Source organism: Colossoma macropomum, unplaced genomic scaffold, assembly GCF_904425465.1.
Source record: "Colossoma macropomum unplaced genomic scaffold, Colossoma_macropomum, whole genome shotgun sequence".
In the NCBI taxonomy this organism is placed as follows: Eukaryota; Metazoa; Chordata; class Actinopteri; order Characiformes; family Serrasalmidae; genus Colossoma; species Colossoma macropomum.
The window spans coordinates 46590661-46617434 of record NW_023494787.1 but is presented as its reverse complement, the minus strand read 5'-3'; the positions used below and the strand labels follow the sequence as shown (position 1 = coordinate 46617434).

Below are 26774 nucleotides of genomic sequence, written 5' to 3'. Positions count from 1 at the left end.
GTTCACTGGTGGTTTTGGATAGTAAATAAAATGGCAATATTTGTGTTGTAGTCATGGCAACCCCTGGTTCTTATCACCACCAATGAAAAGAAATCTGAGCCAGTAAGTTTCTCCACAATGAGGAATTTCAAATCAAACCACTCTGAATGACTTTGTTTACATGTGACCGATTTAGGGTCACCCCAAATGGGTGGAACTCCACTTCAATATTTATTCCTGTGCAATTAACTTTCACCGTTCAGCAAATGAGAAAGTCAGAAGTCTAGAAATTACAGCCAGACTGATGCAGAGTGATGAATGATCCATGTTTTTATTGTTGACATGTTTATGAGAGTGCATATGAGGCAGTGCGCAGTCGATTAATGTTGGATGAGGTGAAAGACAAAACGGACAAAGACAGTCTACCACTGTACGCTAAACCAGTTTGAGAACACTTAGCAGCGTTGGATTAAACAAAGAAAGTGGCAGCTGAAGAAGTAATGCAGCCCTTCTGCACACTGAGTCAGTATCTGATCTGTTCAGTGCGCCACAACCGTCAGTTAGATTGTCAATTGTCATCAAGGCTTGGTGTTCATTTAAAACTAGTCAAAATCCAAGCCACTGCTTCCTGAGATGCAAATTAACATCGCTTGAAGCACATTAAACAGCATATTTGGACATACTGAGATTAATTCATACACAAAAAACTAACACCATACTGAAGAGCAGCGTTTAAAAGGCTATGATGACACATACGGCTTTCTTGACAACCTGGATAAACTTTTATAAAGGCTTATTCCAACAAGCGTCAGCTGGCATAAAGGCTGCTTATATACGTTTGAACTGGCCCCTGTTAGAATAAGCCTTTATAAATGTCTATATAAGTTGTCATAACAGGCGTCATGTAGCCATATAAACGCTGCTTTTCAGAAAAGTGTGCCAAAATACTCAAAGGCGTCTTTTCCACTGTACTGAATGGGTCTGAGCACACAGAAACGGCATTTCCACACAGACATGGTTTGACAAGGCCCAGCACAGTGATCTCAACATGGTTCACTGACCATGCTCAGGGCCACAGAACTGTTTGTTGGGATGATGCAATAGCGTCGCTATTCGCTGACTGGCTCTGCGTTTATATTGCTATCATGCTTAATTCCGGCAGAAACTGAAAAACATATGTTGAGGTCACGTACACGGCTGTCAAAGAAACGAAAGCAGTGCATGATTCTCAGTCCACCATTCAATAAACGTCACACCATCAATCTAATAACAATTGTTAAATCAGTGCTGCTAACTAGGAGAGAGGAGCTGGTTAGCATTAGCTTAGCTAGCAACCTTCCAGCTCTTCTCACCACAGAACAGGTTCAGTTCCGACTAACAGAGGCTTTACTGATGCAAGTTTAGATAACAGATTTAAATCTGGGGAAGCAAAGTTGAGCAGCTGGAGGGGCAGAAAGCCATAATTGAACCTGTGTGGTAGTGCTTTGAGCTGCAGCTTGCTGGGCTGGGCTAACACTAGAGTAAAGATAATTAGCAGGCTAAAGGTTCCACCCACCAAAGAACAGGCTTGGTTCTTGCTAACCGACACTCAAATAAAACCTATTTAGTGGACAGAGAGCACCACAGTGACTGGTGTGGGAGTGACAGTCTGAATGTTCTGTAGCATTTCGCCAGTTAGCTGTCGTGGAGCTACCGTTTTGTTTAGATTTCTTCTGGTTCTGATTTAGCAGCGCAGCCGATGGCAAAAGGTCTCATGACTCGGAAAAGAACGGTACGGCTACAGCCAGACCCATCTGGCTCCACAGTGGAAAAGAGGCCAAAGGCTTACATGTGTTGAGGTATATCAGCAACATATAATGCATGAAATACAATGCATAAGTTAACTTTATGTAATCTTTGTTTAAATGGACTGATGAGTGTAATCTTAATGAAAATTTCCATTATGAAGAGTATAAACATACCAAGTGCTGCTCATGTGCAACACCGGAGGACGACGGCTGAAAATGAAGTTATGGTTTCTGGCATATTTCCTGCAATTTGCTGGCAATCAGCTTACTGACATTTTCTTAACAAAAGTGTCTTAATTTGCTGAGATACATCATATTAAGACATCCTGGATGTACTGATCCAAACGGGTCCAGTTAACTGAGCTGAGATACTTCATGGAAGTAAGCGCCCAACATTTTGGTGCCCTGGATGTAGTTGGACCTGTTAAGGAAAAAAATAATAATAATGAAAGAGGACCTATGAAAACAAATCACACTAGAAAAGTGGTTGTTTTTACATACAGTGGAATTGGAGGGGAGCCATTTGATTATCATCCTTTAAAAAGTGAAATCTAAAATTTCACCATGATTCGATTGGACTTGACTGAGTTGGTACGACTCAGTACCGAAACATACTGAATAGTTATTCACACAGTGGTGGAATAGACGATTAAAACTATCCTCCAAAATAGCTTGAAAATTCAGAATCTGAAAAAGTGACTTCACTGAACAGATTAATAAATCAACTATAATCAATTTCAAACGTTTTAAAATCAATGCAGTTGAATGGTCACTTTCAGATAAACAGTACTGTGAACAAAGTTTCAGGCACCTTTAGAAAATTATATTTAACCAGCTATTTAATAGGTCACTAAGCATTTATGTGTTCCAAAAAACAACAATAAACACAAATAATATTAATACGTAGTGATTTTATCAATGTGCTCCACCATTTCTAAACCTCTTCTCAAGGAAGCTCAGTATTATTTGCAGTTGTCTTCCAATACTTGATTTAACTAATCAATGCTTCATTAAATGAAACGGAAGCTGCTGATGGAACTTGTATGGCTGGAAGTGTCACGTTTTATTGTATTAATGTGTTTGAATTTATTCTAATGTTATTTGGTGTTTTAACAGGCAGAAACACAGCTATTTTCCAGATGAATGGTTTTAACAATTTGCTTAGCGGCCTAAGGCTCTTGCACAAAACCACAATGCATTTTCACAGCCCTCGTGTGATCAGTCACAAAAGATCAGCCACGCCCAGCCTAATTACTGTGGGTTAATATTACCTGTTGATCTTCTCGTTCTGGGAGTGAGCTCCATCATCTGATGAGCCGACAGGAAGCAGCATGACGTTGCGTCCGGTGGCCTCCTGGAAGGTCAAAGTCACTGGGATACTTCCTCCTTCACGGGTCAGATCGGGCTCCACTCCAAATACTACAGAGAGAAAAAGAGTCAAGAGTACAAATTAGTCTCCATATCAAAAGAACATAAAAGGCCATAAGTTGCCAAACAGGGCCTTAGAGATCCCCATCCAGCCACATTTTGCTGCCAATTCAGTTCCCACTCTAATGAGTCAACATTCCGACCCAAATTTAGCCCAGAATTTCTCATGCTTATCCAGAGATGCTCTCATTACAAGATCACATCAGATCACATCTGGCTTCGCAAGACTAAATCATCCCCGTGGAATTATAAGGTCCTATCTGACATTTTCGTCAAAATTAAGTTATTCACATTTTCTTATTCTGTCACTTCTTAACATTACGTGGTGTTTTTTTTTTTAAGTTGTGTGCATTTTTTGGGGCTCTTCATCTAGAAAACAAATAGTTTCTTCTCCAAAGTCAAACTCTATCTTAGTTCTATAAGGTTCTATCTGTGAGGCGATCAGCACTTCAAATACACACAAGAGGACCAATCAGGCTCTGCTTCTTTGTCAAGTCGCCCACTGCTCAGTGGCTGCAGGAAAAGTTTATAAAACTTTTTGAAACATGAAAACATGTTACTGAAACTCTGCCTGTCTTCTTACAGTTCTTTAAAAATTCTTATCGCCCTACATTTTATAAATATTAAGCCTTAAAGGCAATTAAACAGGGTACCATTGAATTGATAGGGTCTTAATCACAACATAAACATTAATTTAATTAATTTATCCATCTCTTCTTTTTTTTCTTTCTCCCAAAATAAAACATTTTGGTACATTAGAGTCACATTTCAGATATAAAACAAAACCTCACACAGCCTTTAGACTGACCTGCTACACTTACTTGCTGGGACAGTTTTACAGTAGCTGGAAACTTAAACTATTGGTTTCTACCTAAAACTCTAAAACTGACCTCTGCACTGGACAAAATATTTAGCACTGAACTTTATACTTAATCTATCAATCAATGCTTTTTTGAATAAGATTGAATAATTTGTCCTAAAACAAAATTAAATACATAAATAATAAAAATGTCATACATTTCTTTTAACTTTTTTTTAAATGTAACTTTCTAATAATGTAGACACTCTGTTATAACACTAATTTATGTACAGAGAGTACAGACTGTTTGTGTTCCTTGAAAATCATTGCTTCTTTTCATGTTTTGCCAGATAGAACCTTCTCATCCTGGGAACTCTCTAAAAGCTTGGAGTTATAAGGTTCTATCTGGCAAAACATGAAAAGAAGCAATGATTTTCAAGGAACACAAACAGTCTGTACTCTCTGTACAAATTTACAAATTGGGTAGGATTTGATATTGTACATTTATAATAAAATTAGGGTGTCTGTCATTTTCATGTATAAAGAGACGTGTTCCACATAACAGTTTTGCTGTTTAGAATGCAAAATCTTTGAAGCTCAATACCTCAAAACGGCTCAGAACACAGACAGAACCTTATAATTCCAAGGGGACGACATGTCTACTAATACATACATCCACTGTCTTTTGCCTTCAGTTCCACTCAGGTCTTCCTCATATTTATACTGTCATCATGATTTCATTGTATTCTGCGCTGCACTTGTCTTATATCGACTGGGTATTTTGTACTGCACATGGAAATGAGCTCATAGCTGGCGCTGATGCAAAGCATCTCTTCTCACTGAAGATTAATGCCAAAATAAACATAATAAACCCAAATAAACACTTTTACCACCAAGAGCTTAGATAAACACAGGGCAGCTCTACTGACTGCATCTACACTCTTAAAAATGATGGTTTTTCAAGGGTTCTGTAGTAAAGAAAATGGTTCTATATAGAACCATGAACACTCAAAGAACTCTTTGCATGATTAAAGGGTTCTTTGCATTATGGAATCGCTCTTCAGACTGATGGAGAGTGTGCTGTACATGGTTCTATATAGAACCTTTTTTGAAAAAAGGTCCTATAAGGCACCAAAACAATCTATTGGTAGAAGCCTGACATATCTACATTTCTTCAGATTGATGGAGAATGTGCTTTATATGGTTCTATGTACAAACTTTTTGAAGAGAATTCTATACAGCAAAAAAAATGGGTTCTACTAATATTACAATGTCAAGCTTGTACCAATAGAAGAACCTTTTTGATGCCATATAGAGCCTTTTTGAAAAAAGGTTCTATATAGAGCCATATACAGAATATTCTCCATCAAACTAAAAAACAATTTCACAATACAAACCTTTAATCATGCAAAGAGTTCTATATATAACCATTTTCTTACTAAAGAACCTTTGAAGAACCATCATTTTAAGTGTGTACAGTAACACAAAATGGTCTAATGGTAACTTACCAGTCTTCATGGCCTTTCTTCCAGCCATGTAGTGAGGATGGTTGAAATCAGACACCCAGGCTTTGGCTCCATGGCCCATGTACACCTTCATCTTGTTGGGGCTCTCCAGCTCGGCAAACTTCTTCTCCAAGTAGGAGGTTACCTAAGAGACAGGCACGTCATATGATTTCTGCAAGGTCTCTTAAAAACAGTGTCCAAAACACCAAGTTTGTTCCAACTCTTTCTATCAAAAGCTGAAATTCATCTGCAGAGAGAAAATTCAAAAAATGATATCTTCCAAGTGCAAACATGTTAAATTTAGTCAAAACATTTATTATCCCTCATTATGAGACTGTTGTAAGAATATTATGATATAATTGTATTTATTTATAGATGTTTGTTACTTGTCTTGAGTAATTATCAACTGAAATTTGTCTACTGGCAGATAATTTTACTTTTTTTTTCTATTAAGTCAAGTTGTGCCAACAGGTATTGTAAGTTTATCTGCAATGTTTTTGTTCTGATGAAGCAACATAGCAACAGGGCGTATAATAATCTTTCTATTCTCAAGGGATGACAATCATGGAGGACATTTCTTGCATTGATGGAAAGGGTGTAGGTTATTGTTCTTTCTGTCAGAAGCACCTGCGGGGCCACATGCTCTATATGGTTGGCACTGCTGGAGGGCCAATCAGCCAACAGCTCCTCAATGCTGACACGTCTCCAACAATGACTCTTCACATTCAACGCATCAAAGATTCCTGACTTCCTTGAGGACCCTTATTATACCACATTTCAGCTCCCAGTACATATGAAGCAGGTGGTCAACACTTGAATCCCTCACTTCTAGGTGTAAGAAACCAAAAGAAGTGGCCTGGCTGGAGATCCTTAAAGGAATGGTTTGGCAAAAAATCGAATTTACACAGTTTTTCTACTCCAGATGTAGTCAGTCCGCCGAGTCCAAATTTTGCTTCTTTAGTTTAGTTTCAGCTACCGTTGCAAACAAACACTAGAACCCAATAGTCACCCAAATAGCCCACATCATTTCTGTAAAAATCCATCAGCAAAACTTCTCTCAGCTTGCTCAGACCTCATCCAGGCATACGTCATAATGCCGTAAATACGGAGTCTGATTCAAGATCAGCCCTGCTTTTTGCTTTGTGAATACCAGCCCTGGTGTTGTCTGAAATGGCTGCCCAAAGTTTTGCTCACTTTTATAGCTCACGGCAAGTCACACTGTGCTGTAAACCACACTGACAAGGCTGTGCAACCTTAAAGAAGACCTGGATGCAGTTCAAGCAGATCGAGAAAAGTTTTTCTAATGTATTTTCACAGAAACGATTTGAGCTATTTGGGTGACTATTAAGTTCTAGTGTTTGTTAGTTATGCTTGCCTTGGAGTTTTACACTCAAGAAGCAAAATTTGGGCTCCAAACATGTCACGGCCGACTGACTATATCTGGGGTAAGTGTAAAATGGTTGAATTAATTAATAACATAATCATGACTGGATGGTTTGGAATGCTGCAGACAGGTGCCGGTTACATGTTTAGGCCTGCAATAACTACCCACCTGTTTCTCCACCACTTTTGGGTCCATGTCTGGCACCAGGCGGATGGAGAACTTGCCGTTGACTTTGCGTGGGATGACTGTCTTGGCACCACCACCGGAGAAAGCTCCCTCAATTCCATGCAGCGACAGAGAGGGGAACCTCCATCGGTGCATCAACACTTGCTCCTACAGGGAAAAGAGAAACTTATACTATTTCATCTGATTTGTTAATAATTAGTAGGAAATGTTTCAGTTATTCAAATGCATGGTCGTATTTGTTTATTTAGTCAAGCTGCATGCAAAAGTTTGGGAACCCCTAGTCAAAAAGCATGTTTTGTTGATTTTCTAAGTGAAAATATGTTAACACCTCATCTACAGAGAACATACTTCTGCACATTTTTATGCACAATTGCTGTTTAATTGCTGCATTTAACACATTGGGGGGAAAATAAAGTGTGAACCTGTTTAAAAAAAAATTATGGCACATTTTATATTTTACACTTTATGTTAAATTCAGTAAATAAATAGAACTTGTGCACTAAAATTTGCAGAACATGTCACATTTAAATGTATTCTCTGTAGAGGAAGAGTTTCTTTATTTTCACTTAGAAAATCAACACAACAGCCAATTTGTACAAACTTAAGACTGTAAGACTGTAAACGCAAGACTGTAGTTTGGAATTGAAGTGGAATAAACCCTACAACATCCTTTTTTTTTAAAATAGTGTTTGCCTGAGTGCAATGCAGAGCTGTACATGAAAGCATTTCATATAAAAAGGTGAATAAAGGCAAGTTGTGCAGCTCCGAATAATCATTATGTAGGTCAACATACCTCTAAAACACAGTTAAATCACTAAATCAACCCAAACTATCAGGTATGGCTCACATATTATGCTACATGTTTGCAATAAACGAATGTAAATTTTTATTTGGTTAATTTTCACTAGTTTTTCTTCATAGCAGCATTAACCCATCCCTAATAATTATCAGATTAGGACACCATATAGAAATAAGATATAGGGTGTGGCTCTTTCACCTCCGTACACAGAAAGCACTTAACCGAAACAGCTTTTGCCTTTTCGACAGGTCGTCTGTGTCTGAATGGTAAAAGAGAAAGGTAGGTGTACCTTGGTGTCGTGCAGCAGCCGGTTAGCGCCCACATCCTTGGCATATTCTTCCAAGTCAAAGTCGATTTTCTCGTAGAGCTTCTTCTCATCTTCAGTGAGGGGAGCCACGTCATCATACATGCCTGGCACCAGGATCTTCCCCTTCTTATCCACCAACGAGGCTGAAACCCCAACACAATCACACAAAATACATTACACAGGAGGTAAGAGAACTGTGGTGAATTAAAGGGAATTCATCTTTCACAGTCAAAATTATTAAAAATATATTTAAAATAAAATATATAACTTAATATAAATCGCTGCTGTCGGAAGAAAACCTTGTATCTCCATTTTTGTTGTTTTTCAGTTTTTGACATAAGTTGAAAATGCCTGTTTTTCTTTACATTGTGTGTAAATTTCACAAAGAATGGACCAAAAGAAACGGCCCAAAATGACTTGGAAAAAACTCTGGTTCCATTGACTTACATTAAAAGTAAAGTAGGTTTTTTCCTTCTCCTGTAAAGTTATCATTTTGGAGATATGAGGTTTTGTTCTGACAATAGCAATATATCTTTTTTAATAAATTCAAGCCAGAGAGATGCTTAGAGGACATTATGAGGCAAAATAGTCCCTTGAGAAAACTTTTTTGTTCAGATTTACCATTTTTGTACACTTATACTTGGCAAAATTACATATAAAACACATTGCAGATATCAGAGTCCTGGTTTCAATCACCATCGCTGTAAAGAAATCAGAGCTGATAATTTTCTCTGCAATGAACCAATTCATATCAAACCACTCTGAATGACCGGGTTCACATCTCAACCACTGAACTATGCAGAAATTTTGACAAATAAGTGGAAATCCCCTTAAGACACTAATCACTTCACCACCACCCTAGCTTCCATGATCATCTCATGTTATTAGGACAGAAAAGTCAAATGGTCTTAATAACCAACAAATCATAAAGTCCAAAAGATAATATCCTACTATTAGAATATAAAAGCAGTGTGATGGCAGTATAGCATTGTGTTCACATCGTGCAGCACAAGTGGAGTCGTGTCTGCTCAGACTCACCCATAAGAGCAATCAGGTCAGTCATGGCTTCATGAACAGAGCCTCCAAACACTCCAGAGTGCAGATCCTTATCACAGCACTCCATCTAAGGGCAAAGCAGAAAAGCACTCTGATGTGAGACAAAAAGATGTAATATGACTGTCCAACTGAAACAGCATGATAATCTATAAAACACCATATATGATGAAATGAGGTCTAAATAATATTAAGAATGTCTCTTCATAAAACTTGTCGCATCAAGATGATGAAACACTGATAGGATGTCAATAGGAAGTATACCGGCATAAAGCTGAATACCAGTGTGGCATTGTCCCATGACATGGATTTTACTGAGGACACTGTGAGAAGCCCAACATTGTTTTTATAAACTCAAAAAAATCATAATGCAAAATATAAACAGTTTAAGTATTTACAGTGTTAATACAGATCATTATTTTGTGATGAAGAACGGGCTTCCTTTTCCATTGTTCTACTGGATAAAAAAAAAAAATCATATTTATTTCATATCATTATTTCTGTTGTTAGTATTTTGCAAATTGTGATAAACATGTTACTGTGCTAATAGTGGAAAATTCTGGAATATTAACTGAATAGAAAAACTGTGCAAAAGTCTCAGGAGCTGAAGCAAAACCACAATTTAGTGTCTTTGCTTGTAAAAGCACGACATAACACTGGAATAAACAAATAAAAAAAAAAAATTAAATGTCATAAAAAAATAGGAAAAATGTCTTGTTTTCAAAAAACTAGTTCAGATGTGTCCATCACCAGCACTTCTGATTTAACAGGTGAAGCACTGATAATCCAAACTAGGTAAAATCACTACAATTAATACTGGGCTGCCACAATGGTAGGTTTGGAAATGAATGAATGAAACCAGGGACATACACAAAAAGCACTGTTTATTGAATATTAATAAATTAATTAATCAATATTATTTGCATTATCCTAATATATGTATAATATGTTTTTTATGAATAAATGAACACTTACTGCCCAGATAAACAGCTTTGTAAATATAAAATTATCAGGTGCTAATACTTTTGCACAGCACAATAAACACACATTAATCATCAAGTGTGCTGACGATGGATATTATGGATATTAATAAATCCATCTGATGGCCAGGGAGAGAGAAATCTGGAACCAAACTTGGTTCTTTAAACTAGCTCACAACCACATTTTTGCAAAATATATGTGGTGGGTGAACTTAAATTTATATTATATTGATTGTACATAAAGATTCATCTTGCTGAGCACTGGACAGGAGTGGCTGAATGCAGAGAACAGTTATTTCTTACTTCAATAAAGAAGTAGCAGATTCCTCTCAGGCCGTAGGTGATGCAGGGCTTGTTCTTGCCCAGCCAGTAGTTGTCGGAGATGCAGACGTAATCCACATCTTTAAAGAAGGAGTCTTTGCGGGAGAACACCAGCTCGTCCAGACCCTCAGAGCCAGACTCCTCCATCCCCTCAAAGCAGAACTTAATATTAATGGGCAGCTCCTGCAATGAAGAAGAAGGAGAGACCCTTTAAACCCGTTATTTCAACAGAGTGGTGTAGCACTGGTCCTGTTTCAGGATGTTCTGATCCACACAGGCAACACCATCACTGCACAAGAAAACATTTAATCTCAGAGCTGTTTTCCCCTTTCTTTACGCTCTTTTAAGGATGACTAGTCTGTGAAATTCTTCTCTACTGAAAACTAGGGCTGGGCAATGTGACAAAATGTATCATTATCGTGATAAAATCTGTCATAATATGCTTTTCTAAGCATATTGTGGACATCATCAGTGCTTAAAAACACTTCCCATCTGGATGTTTCACTAAAAATGGCAAGAAGAGAGCATAATTTGCCCTGTTTGAGTGGATATACTGCAGTACAATGTGTGAAATGTTGAATACAAATCATTGTATTCACAGTTTTTGATAGTTTTTTTTAAAAAAGGCGGCACTTCATCTGTTCCAACTTATCAGATATCAGGAAAAATTAATACCATGACATATTGTGTATCATGAAAAGTTTTATATTGTGATGTAACATTGTAATATTTTATATTATGCACCGATCAGGCATGACATTATGACCACCTCCTTGTTTCTACGCTCATTGTCCATTTTGTCAGCTCCACTTACTATATAGGTGCACTTTGTAGTTCTACAGTTACAGACTGTAGTCCATCTGTTTCTCTGCATACTTTGTTAGCCCCCTTTTACCCTGTTCTTCAGTGGTCAGGACCCCCATGGACCCTCACAGAGCAGACACTATTTGGGTGGTGGATCATTCTCAGCACTGCAGTAACACTGACGTGGTGGTGGTGTGTTAGTGTGTGTTGTGCTGGTACGAGTGGATCAGACACAGCAGACCACAGGAGGTGGTCATAATGTTATGCCTGATCGGTGTAATGTAATATTGTGATATTACATTTTTGTCATCTTTCTCTAACTGAAACCATGCAATCCTTTGAATACAGGTCTGCAAAGTCAGTATTTCCTTTAATGAAAAGCCAACCAGCTTGAACGAAGTTCACAAAACGACCTTTGGATCCCGCTGCCGCTCTACTGTAGCGGCCTAATAAGTGATCTCTGAACTGAATACATAATGACATACTGTACTTCAGCCAAGCGTGCTTTATTATAGGTTACACAATTCTGAAGGATGGAGATGTTTCATGATCTCTGGCGAGTGACTGCATAAAGTGCTGAAGGCCGGCCAACAGCGTGTAGTCAGCTTCAAATGAAGTGTATGCCTCAGACTGACCTAGCTGGACGTTTAGTGTAGTTTTATTAACTTGCAACACTGCGTATATTTCAGTCATAGCACTAAAGCAGAGGTCTTCAAATCTGGACCTTGAATCCAGAGTTCAGTCCAGGATTTTGCAACCTCTAGTTGTTAACTGAACTGTTAAATGTAGCTGATTGGTCACCTGCTGTCACATCTACCAGTAATGTCAAAATCCAGGACCGGAAAACGGATTCAAGGTCCAGATTTGAAGGCCTCTGCGCTGAAACCTGTGTGCAACCCTGAAATAGTTTAGTATTAAATAAAAAAATTAAACAAACAAGTGCTCTGTACTAATGTAGTTACAAAGCAAGCAATTCACCTGATTTGGGTGATGCTAAATGTATGACGTACCTGTCCTATCTTCTGAAAGGCCTCAATAACGTTGAACCAGGCGAGCACAGGCCCCTTGTCATCTGTAGATCCACGTCCATAAAGCTTTCCTGCAGGATAAACAGGATTTCAGTCATGACCTCAGCAGGATTCTAAATGGTCCATATGTGCCAAAAAGTCATTTCCGTGTGAACATTTTGTCTTCATCCCATTCATTCAGGGCCCATATCAAGGAAAACCATATTTTCCTCACTTTCTGAGAAAAACAGTTTGATGTAGTGCATAAACATTGTTCACGTTTTGAAACACATCATTCACTCTCCACTTCATACAGTCCAGGGAAACTTCATAAACTGCCCAAATAGAATTCAGTGTTCCTGTAAAGACATTTACATATATCCGCTTATTCAGCCTACAGCAGTTTAGCCCCGCCCATTTACACAGACATTATAAGGAGTGTTTCAGTCCGGACTGCTTTTTGAATGAGGCACAATGCAAAGAAGCCAATCAGAACAGAGTTCATGTACATACATCAGTCTTAAAGTCATGGTTACACAAATAGCCGTTTAATTGTAAGAGATAAAGAGACAAATAAAAGATGAATAAATTATGTTTTTGGTACATATAACCACATAAAATGTTATGACTGGAGTTAAAGGGAGAAAAAACAACAAAAATGTTGGAAATGGTCCCTTTAAACATGCTGTTTTCTGTTACTGTGCCTTTAAGAATGACGTAAATGAGCTCTGTTCTGATTAGATGCCTTGCACTGTGCTTCGTTCAGAAAGCAGTCCAGGCTGAAACACTCCTTATAACTTCACAGAGAAGGGGCAGGGCTAAATGGCTTCAGGCTGAATAGGGCCATATATGTAAATACATTGTTTTTTGTGACATCATAAATAGAATTTAATCAAAACTAATTATTTTCTATGTATGGACTGTTCAGACTAAGAGAGAATGAGTGTTTTAAGTGTATGTATATATATATATATATATATATATATATATATATATATATATATATATATATATATATATATATATATATAAATAAAACAATGAGAGCTAATTAACAGTAATAAAAAAAACACAATTCTGGGAAGCTCCATATTTTTAAGACATTGATTTTTGTGTTTATCTGAGTCAAACATTTTTTGCAACTGACAACATGTAATTATATTCATCAGTGAATCACTGTTTAACTAAAACTAGTGCAGCCTGATCCATTACTGACCATATTATATTTTTTATATATAATTATATTGGCTTATATTATTGGCTATCTGATTTTTTGTTAGCTCTTTGAAATCGATATCAGTCATGAAATTCACATATTGGGCCTTAATGTTTTGTGTCTGACCTTACTAATTAACAAACTAACTAAAAACAAAAACTGTATTAATTAAGTTACAGTAAGTGTTGGTTTCCCAGAACACACAATATTCTGAATGGGGATTCCCCATCAAACGGAAAATGTAATCCAGCACTAGGCTTAATCCTTGTCTGGAAAAATGACCCTTACAAGTAATAAAATCTACACTGCAATACAGATTATTGCGCAATCTCTTAGAACAGAACTGTCATGAGACAGGATATTCCACATTCTAACAAGTTCTGCACACATTAGTTTCGTTTTAAGGGGAGGTGACGGCAACTAGCGTACGTGCAGACATCAGCAGACAAGTCACAAGGCTACTGAATCAGGACTTTTTCAAAAGGAAGAGAAAAAAAGAACTCTCTCTGCTACAGGCCACAAAATAAAGTGCTGAGTCAGCGTCACATCTCTTGTTTTTTGGATCATCAGCCTCACGTAAGCTGCGCATTTCTGCATCTTTTATATACTAGCAAACTGATCATCAGTGTTAATGCAAATTCATCCTTTTTCAAAGCTAACCACACATTTTGGTGACACCAGTCACAGTCAGAAGTCCCCAGAGTTTCACCTTTCATCTAAAAGCTTCACAGTATTTTAAATAAACAATAAAGGCCAAGCAGGTTTTAACTGTAGATGAATGAATGGTCACTTAGCTCTTGTATTCTTTAACCCGAGACTAGAGTAACCCAGAAGGATAGTTATTTATTATTCAGATCTGTGAGAACTTGAATACATACATTTTCTGCTAATTTGACTGCAATTTCTATTTATGTGCTGATTTAAACATATTGGAGGACAAAACAAAGATAAAATGTGCCATAGCTTTTGCACAGGCCACACCAATCTGTTCAATTCAGCACATAAACAGTAAGTGTGTATGAAAATGTGTTCTCTGTAGATGATGGATTAACGTATGTTCACTTCTAGGAAATCAACCAAATATGTAATTTGACCAGGGGCGCCCAAACTTTTGCACTGTGAGCGCCCACACTGGTGCCCTTCAAAGATGTTCTTCCGTAACTGTGGCATTTATTTTAGACCTGTAAACGATCCAGACTGGCAGTCCAGTCCTGCATACCGTCTTTCTCCACCAGTGTGAAAGGCTCCGTGTCCCAGCCGTCCTCAATGTTGGCTGGCTGGACGTCCAGGTGACCGTAGATGCACACAGTCTTCTTGCCAGGATCCGAGCCCAGCCTGCCCAGGATTATGGGTGGAAGAGGGATCTCCTCACCCCCTGGCAACTAACACAGAGAAAGATAATGTGATGTGATGAAAAGACATGACGAGACATGACGAGACATGACGAGACCACACCCACCTTGCATCTCATGCAAACTCACTTGACTTCATCACATCAAGAACCTGGCATCTCACCACTCTTACCTGCCTTATTATATCTTCAGCAAAAACAAATACTCCAATATTCTGTCAATTCAAGGCATGCTGTACTGACATAACCTCAAAAGACTCCCAGAATCCATTTGTTTTGATCACGATTGAAAAAAAACAGCAAATCATTCTCAATGCAGAAAAAGGCTCGAGAGCATCTCTTCAAACACAACAGCCAGAAACCCACCTTCTCTTTGCCAATGTCCACCAACTCCACAGTGCCCCCGAGCCTCTCTATGTCTTTAGCCGCCATCTCCATCATTTTCTTGATCTCTCCTCGTTTCTCCGGCCAGGCGGACACGCTCTGCACTGCCACCCATTCAGCCAGACGCTGCAGACATGAAAAGACTGCAGTTCAACTGATTCTTCAAAACAAAACCATTAATTTGTAAATGAAGTCATTCGGAGTGATTTGGTGCAAAAAGCTCTCACTGCAAAAAAGAGTATCTTGTCAAGTGAAGTGATCTTAAATCTAGTCGATATATCTAACATTTGCCATTTGGAGATGTTGTGCACTTCTAAGATTAACTAGCTTATCTCTAGACATTTTTACTTGTTTTAAGTAATTTTATTAAGTAAAATGATCTCACTATAGTGGCAGATGGGTTTGCTTATTTCAAGCACATTTCTTAAAACAATTAAAATTATCTGCCAATATAGTGAGATTTTGAATTTTCCTTAATAAAATTACTTAAAGCAAGTAAAAATGTCTAGAAATAAGGCAAATAACCTTAAATTATGCTTACAAAATTTCAACAGGAGAAATATTAGATATTTTGACTACATTTAAGATGATTTTACTTGACAAGATTATTTTTTTTGCAGTGCTGTTCTTGAGAAACTTATTCACAGTAGTGGTGATAGGAACCAGACGTCTGAAGAGTTTAACACCTCTAATAGCTCCCTCTTAAAAGTTCTTATGAAATGGTTACGAATACTTTGAGAGACATTATTTTATGATCATTTTGAGCAGATTTTGGCCTAAACTGTTTTTTATTAGTTGTTCTAAGCGCATTCACAGCTGATATGTACATGGAGAATGCTGTGAGGCAAAATAGTCCCTAAAAAGAACTTTTGTTGCAGATTTACCTCTATTTTACCATCATCAACATTACATATAAAGCTCAGACGACACATACAGGTTCACTGGTGGTTTTGGATGATAAATAAAATGTTTATATTTGTGTTGCAGACATGGTGACACCTGGTTTCTATCACCACCACTGTAAAGAAATCAGAGTCTCTACACTGAACCATTTCACACCAAACCACTCTGAATGACTCAGCTTACTTTGAATTGTGCAGAGACTTTGATAAATTGGTGGAATTCCCCTTTATGATCTTCACTACATGGTAAAAAGTGGTCAGATCTACTTAAAACAATGACTTCATGTGGTAACAAGTAACTGAACAAGTGTTATTCAACTTAAAAAAATTGAAATAATCGTTTATTCAGTTTTTATTTAGGTTGAATAAAACTAGCTAATTTACTTGTTACCACATGAAGTAATTTTTTTAGGTAGATCTGACGAGCCACATTTTACAGTGTATTTATCAGTTACAGTCATCAGTCATAGTTGCATTGCTCTCGAAAAGGGTTTCATTGATAAAAGAACGAGTGCAAGATCTGTATCTATACCTGGACGTACTGGTCCTGGTGCTCGTCCACATACTTGAAGAGAGCTGGAAGGTAAGACATGATGTTCGAGCCCTGAAACCTGTGAAAGGAATCTCAGTCTGAAGCACTTCCACCTGAAAAAGCACACAGACTTTGCTTTTAAGACAGACAGACTCCACCTATCCAGCTCTGCAACTGCTGACAGCTCTGTTCCTTTATCAGAGCTGATAAGAGCGCTGCTGGGTTTAAAGGTAACTTTAAAACAGGAACTGATGGTCCTTCATCAGATTATCTGAAGGTGAGGTCTCAGTCTGAGGTCTCAGTCTTGTCAAGTTCACTGCTGTCTGATAATTACATCAGACTGTGACCTCAAAGTAGGCTTTGTTTTTCCCTTTCACCCTTTTAACAGTGATCTGATAAATAGCTTAATTAGATCTAACAGTGATCTACATGAGGAACTGATTAACGTGTGTATTTCACATTCAGATCACAGTTAGATGAAATGCATGGCTGTGTACATTTACTCATTAGCTCACTGTTACTGCACACTTAAGCACCTCTTAACCGCTGAAATTCAAACCTGAATACATCTATCCTCTCATTCACTCCTCCATGAAATACATACCTGATCAGATTTCTCCTGTAACCCTCTCTGACCACTGCTAGACAAAATTGTAGGCTACTTTATCCGACTCGTATTTCCGCTTCTGCCACGCCGGCCTGCAGCGCGACGCAGCGTTTACAACCAATCATATCTCCGGATTCGCGCTTACTGTGAAATTGACACCTGCGTGGACCAATCAGCTTTCGCGTTCCGCTGAAGCCGTCGCTCGCTCGTTATCATGTGATGACTCGAACTGACTGAAACAGCCGGTGGGAGGCTGTGAACGAGAACAGCCACTAGATGGCAGCAGAGATGGCTGAATATTCAGACAGCGACCGCAATAACAACATGAAACCGTTAGTTTTACCTCAAGGAAGGAAATGCAGTAGAGGCAATTTACTAATCGCACACTTTTCACTCATTTAGAATGAATTTGAATTCTTTTTTTCTTTATTAAAAAAAAATATGAAATTTCCTCCAACAAAGAAACTTTCCTCCCTTGCAGCAAAAAAGTATGAGTTTTTTATGACTTACTCTGTCAATATTTTTACTTATGTCGAAATCCTGACTTAAAATAACAACTTTTCTTAAAATCTTGAAGAAAATGTAAACAAACTTAAATAACTCTTGAATTTATTATTTTTGGAATTATTGAATTATTGTTTATATTCAATATACAAGTACTCATACCTTTTTTATGTACACTCATTGTCCATTTTATCAGCTCCACTTACCATATAGGAGCTCTTTGTAGTTCTACAGTTACAGACTGTAGTCCATCTGTTTGTCTGTATATTTTGCACAGCTGTGTCTGATCCACCACATCAGTGTCACTGCAGTGCTGATGAATGATGAATGATCCACCACCCAAATAATACCTGTTCTGTGGGGGTCCTGTGGGGGTCCTGACTATCGAAGAACAGGGTAAAAGGGGGCTAACAAAGTATGCAGAGAAACAGACGGACTACAGTCTGTAATTGTGGAACTACAAAGTGTAGAACTACAAAGTGCACCTACATGGTCATATATATATATAAATATATATATATATATATATATATATATATATATATATATATATTCATGAAACATTAAAAGAATAATTACATGAATAAAACTGCCAAACACCGTGTGCTGCCTGTGCTCTGTTTTGTATTTATTGTAAGTCTTTTGTATTTATTTACTGTACTGTATTGTCTGCACTGTGTATATTGTATTGTCTCGCACTTGTGTTCCTGTGTGCTGGTCTTTGTTTCGTTTCACTGTGTACTTGTTTAGAGCTGGAATGACAAAAAAAGCCTCTTGAACTAGAAACAGTGACAGTGAGGAGCAGTGTGAATTAGGTGGAAAGTTTTTTCCATGTGCTTTACCAAGATTTACTGGAATTGTACTCTAAATGTGTTCTGAATTCTTTGCTTTTTGAGTATTGTAATGGAATATGTTACACTTATCCTCCTGGGTCGGAGTGGGGGGTGGTTGGGGGGTGCTGGAGCCTATCCCAGCGGTCAGTCATTGGGCAGAAGGCAGAAATCCAGACACACAGACATACACATTCACACAAACCTAGGGCATCTCCAATTCTCCTGACTGCATGTCTTTGGACTGTGGGAGGAAACTGGAGCACCCGGAGGAAACCCACACAGACACGGGGAGAACAGAGGGGACCCTGTCGCCCAGCAGTCTGGGAACTGAACCCAGGCCCTACTTGCTGTGAGGTGACCCACTGTAAATACATGTGTACATATATATGTATATATATATACATATATACATATATATATATATATATATATGTGTGTGTGTGTGTGTGTGTGTGTGTGTGTATCTAGCATATCCATATGGGCCCCATGTGGGTTTATGATGGGCCAAATGAAGTGACCCATTTTGGACCCAACTCATTTTGTCCTCAGTCTCCACGAAGGCCCAAGTGGGTTAAAGATAGGTATAAGATGGGTACAATGTAGAACTATAATGGTTAGTGTATGTTGGGTTTATATGGGCCATTAGTTTATAGCCCAAGTGGGTTTTACATGGTTTTACAGCCTGGGCACAGACTTCGACCTTCATTGGCAAACTGGGCTCTAGGTCATATATATATATATGTATATATGTGTGTGTGTGTGTGTGTGTGTGTGTGTGTGTGTGTATTGTACAAACTTGACAAATGTTTTGAAAAATGTATGTACATATTCCCTTTAATGCGGGATTTACCTTCGGTAACTCTTTTGTCCTGCGTTGTTTTTAAACTGTCAATCCCTCTGCGTGTCTATATTACATTGTTCAATAAACAAAACTATTTTTCTGTGATTTTTATCCGTAAAAGTAACCAGAACTCAGGAATATGTCTCTGAAACTAAAAAAGGCAAAGGAATAAAACTTCTGAGCTTTGTTAGCGAGTCTTGCCGGCTACTCTAGCGTTCTCAGGAGTGTAAAGCTTTGCATGAAGAATCGTCCAAAAAGATAGAGAAGTTTCATTAGTTTGTTGTGTTTGTGGAATACTTTACAGACAGCTGCCCCAGCGGAGTGTTTGGGAGTCAAATTAGTCGTTTCCAAGGTAACAGGATCCGCTGTGGGCGGAGTCAGAGAGAGAGAGAGAGAGAGAGAGAGACTCTTACCTCCTGCTGCGAGCAGACAGCCTCCTCATCAGACCCCTGCAGGAGAGACCAGTGACTGGGAGCCGTTAAAGCAGAATAACTCAGTGTTCAGGGTGTCTCGCTGTGATCAGGGTGTCTCGCTGTGATCAGGGTGTCTCGCTGTGATCAGGGTGTCTCGCTGTGTTCAGGGTGTCTCGCTGTGATCAGGGTGTATCGCTGTGTTCAGGGTGTCGTTGTCGGACTATGTTCTGAGAAGATGTCCGAAGGTGCTGGTGTGAGCGCCGGGAGCGCTCAGCGGCTGCTGCAGCTCAGCCTGAGAGCAGAATGGATCGCACTCGAACAAACACTCAAAGCCTTGGACAAGGGAGATCCAGACATCTGCCAAGTGGACGAGGTAAGTTTGTCTGCACGGGTTTCTGCTCTGCACGCACTCAGATACATTTTCAGTTGTAAGGAGCAGTTAATTGAAAGGGGAATTCCACCAACTTTTCCAGATTTCTGAACTGATTAAGTCCTTACGATGTAAAAAGTCATTCAAGAACCAGGGGTCACCATGTCTACAACACAAATATATTTTATTTACTATCCAGAGCCACCAGTGAACCTACACGTGTCTTCTGAGTTTTAGTATGTAATGTTGAAGATGGCAAGTTTTCTTTGGAGATTATTTTGCCTTACAACACCCTGCATGTACCCCTCCACCATGAATGGATTAAAATAAATGGATTGAAATACATTTTGAGCCAAAACTTTATCACAAAACAACATCTCAGACATCAGACAGTGTATATCTAAACATTTCATCTAATTACTTTCTGTGAGGGAGCTTTTAGAGATGGACGTCTGGTTCCTACCCCATCACTGTGAACAATTCTGACTCGGCAAGTTTCTCTAGAACAGAGAATTTCACACCAAACCACTCTGAATGGCTTTGTTTACATCTTAACCATTTAATTATGTAAAAAAAAATTAAAAATCAAAAGAGTTCCTCTTTAAGTAGGAATGAACTGATGTGGGAACTGTGGGCCGATGGTGATATCTTTTATTCATAATGTTCATGTCTGTATCTGCTGGGACTAAATTAGCCTGGATCAGCATTACAGAGAATAATATTTCGCTCTGTAGGGTTACACATGCAGGGAAATTCATTTTTTAAGAAAGCAATCATTTGCCGATACCCTTTTTAAATTCTGATACTTTCGTGCGTCCCTAGATTTACGCTATAATGAACAGCTTCCTTACAAGTAGCAAGGAATCTGCTTACAAACAAAGAGGAATGCAGATTAGTGTCATTTAGTCTGAATAAACCTTAGTGAGTGTACACTCGAATCCAAAATCTCCAAAAACAAAGTCAAAGTTGTAAATTGACTAAGTTAGTACTATAAATTAGTGTCATTTAGTCTAAATAAACCTGAATAAGTCTATGCTAGTATCCAAAACTGGACTGAAACTATGTTATTTCTATAAATTAGTGTAATTTAGTCTAAATAAACATAAATAAGTCCAGAGCAGTATCCAGTACTGGGATTTGACTATGTTAGTGTCATAAATAAGTCTATGCTAATATCTGAAAACTGGAATTTAACAAAGTCAGTGTCTTAAAATTAGTGTCATTTAGTCTAAATAAATCCAGGCTGGTACTCAAAACAGAATTTCACTTAGTTAGTGTCATAAATTAATGTCATTTAGTTACAATAATTCTAAATAAGTCCAGGCTGGTATCCAAAACTGGACTTTGACTAAGTTAATGTAATAAATTAGTGCCATTTAGTCAAAATAAACGCATGAATCCAGACTAAAAATCATTGAGTTTGACTGTGTTAGTGACATAAATTAGAGTCATTTAGTCACAATAACCTGCATAAATCCAGGTTAATATCAAAAGCTGGACTAAATTAGTGTCGTAAATTAATGTCATTTAGTCAAAAATAAACCTAAAAAGGTCTATGATGGTAACCAAAACTGGATTTTCAATAAATTAGGCTGCTGTGTACTTCAGTTTTGCATGCCTCTAACTGCACTAACTACATTGACGTGCTGGTATTTCTGCCTCTTTCTTTAAAGGAGTCAGGCTTAAGCCTTATGATGATCGCGGTACGAGAGAACCGTCTTGCTATAGTGGAGAGGCTGCTGGAGCTGGGGGTCAGTCCTGGAGAAAAAGCTAAGGTAAGACTGGTTTATCGGCTGCGCCCAAAATAACATATTAAGCTATACGTGCTGAACTAATTAACGTGGTACTATCAGTGATGTACTATTTTGGTACTCTAATATGAGAGTATGTGCTATCGGACGCAGCCACTGTCTGCAAAGATTCTATCGGAAAGTGACCTTTCACATCCCAGCACACTGAACACACATGCACTTAATTAGCCAGTAATTAAGTGATTTAATGGAAACAGCCTTTGAGGGGAAACTAAGCATCAGTCAGAGCATCTTTGTGAAGGAGTGAGTGCCCAGTTTTTAATCCACTGCACCTGCAAACACACCAGCATTTCCAATGTATATACTGACTCTCTCCAATGCAAACCGTAGGTGAACATTTATCACGGATGATTCTTCTGCTGTGCAAAAGCTCTCAGCACTCTCAGGCAAAAGGGGAGAGCAGGGCACAAACTAACACACAGATTTTTAATGTAGTTAAATGAGTGTCAAACGTTTAAAATAATTCATCACAAGTAATCGCTTTATTTTGTGTAGTTCATAGTGATTAATCACATTAGAGAGTCCTAAGAAAAACTTTGAACCAGACGCACATTAACCCTTGTGTGGTGTTCAGGTCTGTGGGACCCATTTTCATTGTTTACCAAAAGAAAAAATGATGATTTATTATTATTTCAAACCCAGATTCCTTGGCCTTTGCTCATTTTCTGTGAAGAACATATAAAATAACACATTTATAGTTGACTTCACACTGAAACCCCCACACATTTATATTACACATGTGGTGTTGGGTGAACCCGCAAGGAGTAAAAGTGTGGAGGTGCTGTGTCCTTCACTCTGTTCTCCTCCTACATGGCCTGCTGTTAGTGTGTGTGTGTGTTTGTGTGTATGTGTGTGTGTGTGTGTGTGTGTGTGTGTGTGTGAGGGTGGACAACATGGACAGGCTGCTGACTGGCTACAGCTGCTAAAGGAGAACCCACTGGCCACTTGTGATATTTTAAACATCTAGTATTTTTACATAAATCGTTATGGCTGTATTGATTTAAAAAAAAAACATACATGCGGTGGGTCCACCAGACCACCGAGTAACAAACACATCAACACCACACAAGGGTTAATATATATATATATATTCAAATCTGTTCATTGCAAGGCAAAATAGTCCCCAGAGAAAGCATTTTCTCCTGGTTTTCAAGTATCAAGTATTTTAATAAATTAATGTCATTTTTCAAGTATTCAAGTATTTACCACAAATAAAATGGCTGTATTTGTGTTGGAGACATAAAATATGCCAAAGTGTATCCTCTGTAGAGGATGTGTACTTTGACCAGGTGTAGCCAAACCTTTGCATATGGCTCTTTATGCTGCAGACGTAGTGACCCCTGGTTCCTATCACCATCGCTGTAAATGAACCATTTCACATAAAACCACTGAATGACTTTGTTTGAATCTCAACAATTTAATAATATAATAATTTTGAAATTCATAGGACTCTCCCTCTAAGTGTCTAGGCTTGTCTTTATTTGAATGCTCAATTAATAAATGCTGCCTACCTGTGTATCTCCAGCATAGCAGTGATGCCCATAATTATATGCCTAAAGGGCGTCTGCTTATCGTCAGCTTGTCCAAAGCACTGGCACAGGCAGGTTTAGAACAACAGCCAGTGTGTGTTAATGGGTGGATGGTTAGAAAGGGGGGCTGGTGGCAGTCTGGGAAAAGGTCATTTGCTTAGAAGGGTAGAAGACTTAATGAGAGTGGTGAGTTTTAATGCCGACCTTTACAGTGGAACCTCACTGGGATGCCTCGTCCTCTTTTGTGTTGAACACCATCGACCCTAACCTGGACTCAAAGCCTGCGAGCCATTTCCAGCCACTAAAATCAGCAAGCAGGGGGACGACATGCATAGAGACAGACAGATCTTAACAGTTTGTTTTGATCATTTGAAAAACCTGTTGTACTACCTAGCTAGATACATAACAAATACTATGTGGAAGGGGAATTCCACCCATTTTTCAAAATTTCTGTTGAATTCATTGAGAAGTAAACAAATTCGAAGTGGTTTGATGTGAAATGGTTCACTATGGAGAAACATACAGGCTCAGATTTCTTTACAGTGATGTTGATAGGAACCAGGGGTCGCCATGTCTACAACCCAAATATAGCCATTTTATTTATTATCCAAAACCAGCAGTGAAACACAAGTTTTTATATGTTGGTGATGGTAAAATTGTGGTACTTATCTGAAAAATAAGTTTTCTTATAACCCTTCCTTCACCCTGCATGTACTTCTCCACCATGAATCGCTTTAAAAAACCCTCAAAGCTACCATCTCAGACACCACACAGTGTATTCATAATGATTTCACGTAATGATGTCCTGTGCAAGACTTTTTAAAGGCATGAAACTCTTGATGATGGTGGTAAAAGAGTCATAAGATAAAAAAATAAGTTGTCTTTGGGGGATATTTTGCCTTACAACACCCTGCATGTACCCCTCCACCATTAAAATAAATGGATTAAATTACATTTTGAGCCAAAACTTTATCACAGAACAATGTCTGAGACTTCAGGCAGCGTATGTCTAAACATTTTATCTAATAACTTTCTGTGATGGCACTTTTAGGGACATTCAACTCTTCAGACGTCTGGTTCCCACCGTGAACATTTCACACCAAACCTCTCTAATCTCTAATCACTCACCTCAGTGTTCACATCTTAACCTTTTAATTATGTAAAAGTTTTGAAAAATTGACCACCATGAATGGATTTTAAAAATGTCAGAACTACCATCTCAGACATCACACGGTGTGTTCGGAATGATTTCATCTAATATCTTCCTGTGATGGAGCTTTTAGAGGCATTAAACTCATTCAGACGTCTGGTTCCTATCACCAACACTGTGAGCAACTCTGACTTTTAAAGTTTCTCTAGAACGGAGCATTTCACACCAAACCACCCTGAATGACTCTGTTTACATCTTAAACATTTAATTGTGGTGATCTTGGTGGAATTCCCTTTTAACGCTGGTATTTTTACTGTTTGGTATTGAGCCATGGTTTTCAAAGCAGATGCCAGCCTTAAAAAAGAATTCCATTGTTTTTTCAAAGTTTCCACATAATGAAATGAATTAAGATGTAAACAAAGTCATTCAGACTAGGTGGATGTTAAATGAGCCGTTTTAGAGAAACTTGCCGAGTCAGAAGTGCTCAGTGCTGATAGCATCCAGATGTCCAAAGGGTCTAAAAGCCACCTCACTGGAAGCTGTTACATGAAAATGATTATGAATACACTTCCTAATAACATAGATATTCTTGTTCAGTACTTTTGACATAAGGTTTTGGCCTAAAATGTATTTTTGAAAGTTGTTCATGGCAAATATAGGGCATAATGAGGCAAAATAGTCCTCAGAAATTCCTCATTTTACCATCATCAATAGGTATAAAAACTCAGAAGACACGTGTAGGTTCTCTGGTGGTTTGGATAGTAAATAAAATGGTTATATTTTGTGTTGTAGACATGGCAACCCCTGGTTCCTATCACCACCACTGTAAGTCTCTCCTATGAACCATTTCACTTCAAACCACTCTAAACGACTTTCTCAAGAATTTAATTATGCAGAAATTCTTAGAAATCATAGGAATTCTCCATTAAAGGCCTATGAAGATGAACCATATGTGAACCATTAGGCTGTAAAATTGGTTTTGCAAGCACGTGTCGCTGTTGTAGAGGGTATAAAACCACTTTCCTTGTGATTAGGAAAGTACAGGGGTTACGATATCTGTGGGACGTCTATGAAACTTTTCAAAGTGGAACGTTTTTTCTGGATGAATGCAGACAGCTCTGTTTTATAGGAACGAACCGGAGGGTGGTCTAACAGAGCGGTTTGGAACAGACAAATATACGCTTGCTTCTATATTAAGACCATCGCAGTTGATTTACGTGATTTAAGTGCAGTACTCACAGATGCGGATTCAGGAACCACACTTGTGAATGGCCATCATTAACTTCTGCTTCGTAATCAGAACTTTTGATATGAGAACATTTGATGCTAGAGTGGTGTGCCTGAAAGCAATCTGACTCATGTGAGTCATTTCAATAAGAAGCATTTTAGTGAGGCGGCTAATGGAGGGTATCAGAAGTCTTTTGTTGAATCTGCTATTCCGGATTGGCCACTGGGGAACAACAAGTGGAATATTAGACTCAGGAAATGAGAATTAGCAACTATTATAAAAGTCATCAACAAAGTGTTTACTGTAGAGGACTGAGGTCTGTTTACAGCATCTTATGAAGAGTGTACCAATAAAAATGCTCCAGAATTACTTGGAATAAAATCTTTGTACATTAACGTCCATTGAAAGTTAAGAATGTTTTAGTCTTCTCCTGTAAAATGACCATTTTGGAGATACATGTTTTTTTTTTATTTATTATATACATGCTTTTGTTCTGTTTTTTTTTATTATTATTTTTGGATAGCGACAATATTAAACTCTATTTTTAATCACATCACCATCCAGTTATTGATGTGCAAATGGTGCAAGTTCCCTCCACTTTTGGAAATGATTAATAATCATCATTTTGAGGGCCGTAGGATGGTGGTCAAAAATTACATGGCTACAAAAGTTAAAAAAGAGCTGTCAAATATGAATTATTATAAAGAGTGAGGGGAAACAAGTATTAAGACATCTTTGTTTTTGTTATTTACTGCCCTTCTACT

The 26774-nt window shown here is 38.1% G+C and overlaps 2 protein-coding genes across 3 annotated transcripts in view; one reads left to right on the top strand and one right to left on the bottom strand.

Annotated features, from left to right (window-relative positions):
- Positions 1-286: 286 nt before the first annotated feature.
- On the bottom strand, positions 287-17451 carry cndp2 (carnosine dipeptidase 2). Of its 2 annotated transcripts, none has more exons than XM_036567599.1 (12): positions 17329-17394; positions 16725-16803; positions 15273-15416; positions 14775-14937; positions 12343-12431; positions 10511-10711; positions 9213-9297; positions 8157-8317; positions 7051-7215; positions 5502-5643; positions 3038-3185; positions 287-2187 (listed from the first exon to the last, which is right to left on the bottom strand). In XM_036567599.1, the coding sequence occupies exons 2-12, from the start codon at positions 16782-16784 to the stop codon at positions 2121-2123; spliced, it is 1425 nt and encodes a 474-aa protein (XP_036423492.1). In that variant the 5' UTR covers positions 16785-16803; positions 17329-17394; the 3' UTR covers positions 287-2120. The 2 variants fall into 2 exon arrangements, with proteins under 2 accessions (XP_036423492.1, XP_036423491.1); XM_036567598.1 differs by having other exon boundaries at positions 292-2187; positions 16725-16837; positions 17329-17451.
- Positions 17452-20112: 2661 nt separating this feature from the next.
- The window catches only part of trpn1 (transient receptor potential cation channel, subfamily N, member 1), a 63218-nt gene continuing 56556 nt past the window's right edge, over positions 20113-26774 (top strand). Inside the window, exons 1-2 of the mRNA XM_036567597.1 lie at positions 20113-20295; positions 21966-22067. Coding sequence (XP_036423490.1) covers positions 20158-20295; positions 21966-22067 — 240 coding nt within the window. The 5' untranslated portion in view covers positions 20113-20157. The remainder of the gene's footprint in view (positions 20296-21965; positions 22068-26774) is intronic.

Bases quoted from the DNA above. Each gene is read 5' to 3' on its own strand.
- cndp2 (XM_036567598.1), bottom strand. From the start codon at position 16,784: ATGTCTTACCTTCCAGCTCTCTTCAAGTATGTGGACGAGCACCAGGAC. The intron at 14,938-15,272 runs GTGGGTTTCTGG...TCTCTGTGTTAG, and splicing joins TGGACATTGGCAAAGAGAAG to TTGCCAGGGGGTGAGGAGAT. The intron at 5,644-7,050 runs GTGGGTAGTTAT...CCTGTCTCTTAG, and splicing joins CAAAAGTGGTGGAGAAACAG to GTAACCTCCTACTTGGAGAA.